We start from the raw sequence: 5,571 nt of genomic DNA, 5'->3' as shown, positions 1-5,571 counted from the left end.
GTGTACGTCCACGTTAACTTTTTTTCTGTAGTATGTATAAGTATCTATTCTGAACCCTACTTCTTTAGTTTCTTATAAAAGAGTATTTTTTTTTTTTTCAAATAGTTGTAAACATACTTCGTACAAAGTAAATTATGATTTTAAAAAGCGAGTTATAACAAAATAGTAAAGCCAAACATGAATCTTATTAAGTAAAGGCATTTATAAGAGGACTATGCGTCTATGCACTTATATCTAAGACACGACACTTAATTAAAATCATAGTTCATAAATAAGGTGAAGCAATTAATTAGTTAAAAAAAAAAGGTGAAGCAATCTAGATATTATATTAAGTGGTAGATAATATACACACTAGAAGTTATTAATAAAGCTATTAATTAGTTTTTTGGTGTTTAGAGAGCCACAAGGGCGGGGGGTGAGAATCGATCCCAGGATCTCCTAGAATCGGGAGGGAAGCTCTAACCACTTGAGCTATTATTAATTAGTTTAATTGCATAAGTTTAGTTGTAACCAAAACTACATGCATAAATTAAACCTTTTTCTTTTTTTTGGAAGAGAGGATCGTACGCGTTATCCTTTATTTAGCTTGAAAATCAAAAGAAATCATTAAACTGAAAAATAAAAGATGAAATAAAGGTGTTAAAAGGGAAAAAGAAAAGGCAACACTAATTTTAAGGTATGCGACCATATTCCAAATATTTTCAGCCGAAAGAAACCTTCTAATTATTGTTAAAACGTGTATTTCAACGACATTCTACTATTGAAAACCCAGCAGTTAATTGGTCACTAACTATAATCAACAAATCATTCCAAATATAGAAGGAAAATAAGTGATTAGAGAGATTGATGAACAGTAAATAATATTACAATAACAGTGAACATAACTTCTTTAAGTTACTCGTATATTTACAAGTAGCTAATAAAAGTACAATTTTACATAATTTTAGGTAGAAAATTCTTACCATTTTCAGTGATAAAAGGAAAAATAACCTTACAAAAAGTTCCAAAAATAAAACAAAAAAAGAAAATAACAATATGCATGCATGAAGATCATATTATCACAACTCTTGGTGGCTTTTGAAGACAATACATTTATCAACTGTTGCAAGGAGCCCAATCTCATCCATGGAGTACGGATTCTCAACGGCGATAATTTCATTATCATCATCGTCGTTTATTGATATATTCAAATCTAAGGAGAGACTTGGACTAGATGTTGTGTCATCCAAACAAGCACTATCTTCGATGTTCTTCATTTCATGGTCATCTTCTTGAGGCATAAGATCTACTTTGTGCTTCATTGAAGGGGAACATGCCCTAGATCTCGAGCTAAATCTTTCACAACTAAAGATAATAATCGCGTCACCAAAGCTAACCTCCTCCCCACTTGAATGCTTAGAGATTTTACCTCTTTCAATGGCCTTCTTGATTCCTATTTGAGAGCAATAATCCACTTGCTCTATATCCTCGACGAAGAAAACCCTATGTGGATCGTTTGATACCGCCTCAGCAAACCTTTCGGTGTAGCTACAACTTTGCTCATCTCTAAGCCTCTTGTTTCTAGAATCTTCCAAAGAGTCTACTACTCTTGTAGAGGAGAAGCTACTAAGGCCAATGGAAATGAACTTGTCTTGTGATGAACCGAAAATGAGCCTTGCCAATTCCCTAGCAATCTTCTCCTTAGCTTCAATATCAATGCCTTGGAAGAACAACCATGTCTCTTCCTTGTTGTTTTGCTCATTTGATTTTCTTCGCGACTTTCCTGACCTACAATGTAATATAGTGCTTACTATATCCATGATTATGTCTTTATGTCGCGGTATTTCTTGCTCAAGTGCATTGCAAAGTATCTTGAGATTCTCTGTAGTGTACTCCTTGAATCTTACACATTGTGACTCAATTAATGGATCCATGATATCACTTGAGGAAGTTGAGGTTGGAGTCGAATTAGGGTTTGATGAAATGAACGCGGTGGGGGTGGTATGTCTTCTTTGGAGGTGATCATTGGGTGACATTGACATTGTGAATGATGTTGGTGGTTCAAGGGATCTATTCGAGGTTTCGGTCACCCAAAAGTTCTTGGGCTCAAAACTTTGGTGGGTGGGTTGTAATCCTAAGTGTTGAGGATCATATGAGAAGTTCGAGGTTGAAGAAGAAGGTGAAATTGAAGAAAAACTTAAGGTTCTTTCAAATGATGGTGATGATGAAGTGCATATTGAGCCCCATCTTTTGCAAAGATCTTTGACTGGCACACAATCCTAATAGTAAAAGTAAATAACAAGATTTAAAAAAAATAATAAAAAGTTGAAAAAGAATGAGCCACTTTTACTAAATTAATTTACTTGGGTTAGTTTAGTTGATCATAATTAACAAGTTCACTTTCAATTGGAAGAAAGTTAAGTTTTAAATTAGGATAAAATAATAACCTGATCATTGTTGGCAATGTTGCTTGCTTTCTTGCTATTTTCATCCTTGTATTGTTGGAGCCATGAAGGAAGACTTGAGTTGGTGGAGTCACTATTACAAGCACTACTTTGCCGGCTTTGTGACGACTCCATATTCACGGTGCCGCTTGCCCGGTAACTGTCTTCTCCACCACCGCTAACACCACCACTTTCTAGCATCAACCAACTACTTCCATTCATATCCAACTTCTTGCTTGTCAATGGACTTTGTAAATCACTAGACAAAAATAATCATGAACATAATCAACACCTTGAAAACAACTCTATAAACTTAATAATTACTAAAATTGATCTTCACCCAAAAAAGTATATAAACTTTTTCTCATGCAATTGATAAGCTATACATATATGCAAAGTACCAATAACTAGCTAGTTTTTCTTGTACTTTTTTTTTTTTTTTTTTTGAATTTTCTAGCTAGATAAAAAATTAATTATATGATCACTAGATAGTGACTTATCTAGGTTTTGAGAAACCATTCTATAAAATTTCATAAGAAACATTCATTATTATTTAAAGAAACAAAAAATTTAATCATATGATCAAGGATGAGAAAAAAATTACTAATTATAGTAAGTTACCTCTCAGGCAAGAGACTTAAACCCAAGCTACCGGCAGGGATAGTGATGGCATGAAGACCCCAAAGCGACTCGAGCGAGGATTGACCGCCTTTACATCTCATGTAAGTTTGAAACGTTGCAATACCAAGAAGCCATAACTTTCCACTCTCACTAGCATAAGAGAGAGCCAATTTACCAATCTCAATAATCATGTGTTCAATAGGGCAATAATAACTTCTCCTAGGTTGATGTTGATCAACAAGGATATTATTATTACTTGCCCTAAACTCATTAACCCATTTAAGATCATCTAAATACAAGATCACCCCTTTATTATTATCCATACAACATGTCTTAACAAGGCACTTAAGCTCCCCTACTCGTTGCTCGACTTCATCCTTTGAAAGATGACCGAATGATGCAAACGACATATGGATGAATTTAACCTCTTTCAAGGCCTCAGGCACCTCTCCCTTTTCGACTCGATCCATAACTCCTCTTACTAGACCTTCTAAGATTGAAAGACATTCTCCTACAACAACTACACTATTTCTTTTTCTTTTGTTTACTAAACTATCAATCACACTTATAACATCTTCACTATTTTTCTCAACTCCTTGATTATCACATAACCTTGGTTTACCTACTTTTAATGATCCTGTTTGAGCCATAGATAGAAAACTATTACTATTATTAGTATTAGTAATATTATTGTTACAACTACTAAGATTATTGTTGTTACTATTATTACTATCCTTTGGCTTGATGATGTTGTTATTATTGTTGTTTGTATTTGTATTATTACTTGGAGTTTCAACGGAAACAGCTTGTTCTACCTTCCCTTTAACTAAGGTGCTCGAAAACCCGGCTTCGCGCATAACCCTACTAACACTAGGATCATCTAGTATAGAGATGATGAGCTGCTCTAGCTCAATCTTCACGGCCAAGAGAGGTTGTTGTTGGTTTTCGATCGAGCCTCGTCTTTGGTGGGCTTGGGCCCGTTTGAAGGCAGCCACGAGCGCGTTGGCTATAGAAGGGTGGTGGTGTTGGGCCGAGTGCGGGCCAAGCATCGGGCCGGAGGTGGATGTGGGGAGACGGTTTAAGGCCACGTTGAAGCAAAGCTCCAAGGCCCGGCATTGGAGGGGGTGGGAATGAGATTGTAGGCAGGCAGCCCGAAGTAGGCCCGATGATACCGACAACATCGTGTGGGCGACGTGGAGAGGGGTTACTTGTGCGTGGCCACGCCTTTTTGCTAGGGCGACGGCTTGCTTAACCACCGCCGCCGCTTCCGTTGTAAGGGCTTGTTGGATTGTACAACCTTGTGACCTCATAGTAACAATTACTGTTCTAAAAGATCACAAATAATATGTGTAAATAGATGTATGAATTAGAGAAAAGTTTATAGGAGAGAAATTAAAGAAAAAAAAAAACCTTAACTTTTAGGTAGATATATATGAAATATCATGAAGTTAGAATACTATAGAAGAATGAAGTAGCTAGGAATTGATCAAATAAAAGAAGTGTATATAAGAAAGTAAGATGAGTAGTAGGAGTTAATATGAAAGTGAAATAAAGATATATAATATGGTTTATAATGTATGAAATGATATGATAAAAATGATATATAATGGAGATGGATGGGTAAGGCTTAAAAATGCTTTTCTTGTGAGTGAGGTAAAAATGTGTTTGGGGGTCCAAAGAGGATTTAGTAGTGGAAAAGTGGATTGCATGTGCTGACAAGGAGTACGAAAATATTGCACCAAAATCAAAGGGAACTTAACTTTGCTCTTTTTTTTTTCTCACTTAATTAAGCTTCAATTCTTCTATCTTTTTTTTGGCTAGAAATTTAGATAAAGACATGATATATTTAGAAGTGGGTCTCTTTCTTCAATGCAAAATTTATGTATTTATGAGTGTATTATGGGAGCTTTTGAATGAATATTATTGGGTTATTTTCATGGGTGATTTATCCTAGAAACCTACACCCACTTCAAAGCTCAAGAGCACGACAAAATCTTATGCTTGATCTCTCTTTAATCTTGTTGATTATATTACAAAAAGTATGTAGCATTACATTATATTGCAATCAATAAGCTCTTATAATATCAATGCTAATTAATTGAGCAACATTCTATGGTGTTTCAATCTTAAAGACTTTTTCTTTATACTCTGTATATAAGTATACATAATTACATACATATAGAAACAGTATGAAGTATGTAACTATTTTTTGTTGAAAAACTATTTATATTTATAATATAACAATGGAAAATGTTTAGGTAAATTACATACATTTATTGACATAAAGTATGACTTAACTACAACCATTAATTTAATGTCAATTTATCTACAATTATGAAAATAAATTGACACAAAATTGGTCACTTAATTAATTCAATCAAGTGATGCGAACTTGGTAACTTGAGCAAACATGTAATGTCACAAAATGAGTATTTAGTGACCAAGTTAACATCATTGATTTTTTTTTTTTTTCCATTTATCATCATAAATTAATTATGGAAAATGTTATACATAGCCCTCAGGGCTA

The 5,571-nt window shown here is 34.3% G+C and overlaps 1 protein-coding gene across 1 annotated transcript; it reads right to left on the bottom strand.

The window, feature by feature from the left end:
• Positions 1-442: 442 nt before the first annotated feature.
• LOC110731028 (protein SMAX1-LIKE 3-like) lies at positions 443-4,902 on the bottom strand. The gene is made up of 3 exons (XM_021910882.1): positions 3,045-4,902; positions 2,427-2,682; positions 443-2,258 (listed from the first exon to the last, which is right to left on the bottom strand). Exons 1-3 carry the CDS (start codon positions 4,352-4,354, stop codon positions 1,059-1,061), a joined length of 2,766 nt encoding a protein of 921 aa, XP_021766574.1. The 5' UTR covers positions 4,355-4,902; the 3' UTR covers positions 443-1,058.
• Between the last annotated feature and the right edge of the window lie 669 nt (positions 4,903-5,571).

This window comes from Chenopodium quinoa, unplaced genomic scaffold, assembly GCF_001683475.1.
Source record: "Chenopodium quinoa cultivar QQ74 unplaced genomic scaffold, ASM168347v1, whole genome shotgun sequence".
Taxonomy (NCBI): Eukaryota; Viridiplantae; Streptophyta; class Magnoliopsida; order Caryophyllales; family Amaranthaceae; genus Chenopodium; species Chenopodium quinoa.
Note: the sequence above shows the minus strand (reverse complement) of the source record. Positions and strands in the feature narration are given on the sequence as shown.

What these genes read in the sequence shown, in the direction of transcription:
- LOC110731028 (XM_021910882.1), bottom strand. Translation starts at nt 4,354, where the DNA reads ATGAGGTCACAAGGTTGTACAATCCAACAAGCCCTTACAACGGAAGCG. An exon ending in TTAAGTCTCTTGCCTGAGAG is followed by an intron (nt 2,683 to 3,044) that starts GTAACTTACTAT and finishes ATTTTTGTCTAG; the next exon opens with TGATTTACAAAGTCCATTGA. An exon ending in ACATTGCCAACAATGATCAG is followed by an intron (nt 2,259 to 2,426) that starts GTTATTATTTTA and finishes TTTTACTATTAG; the next exon opens with GATTGTGTGCCAGTCAAAGA.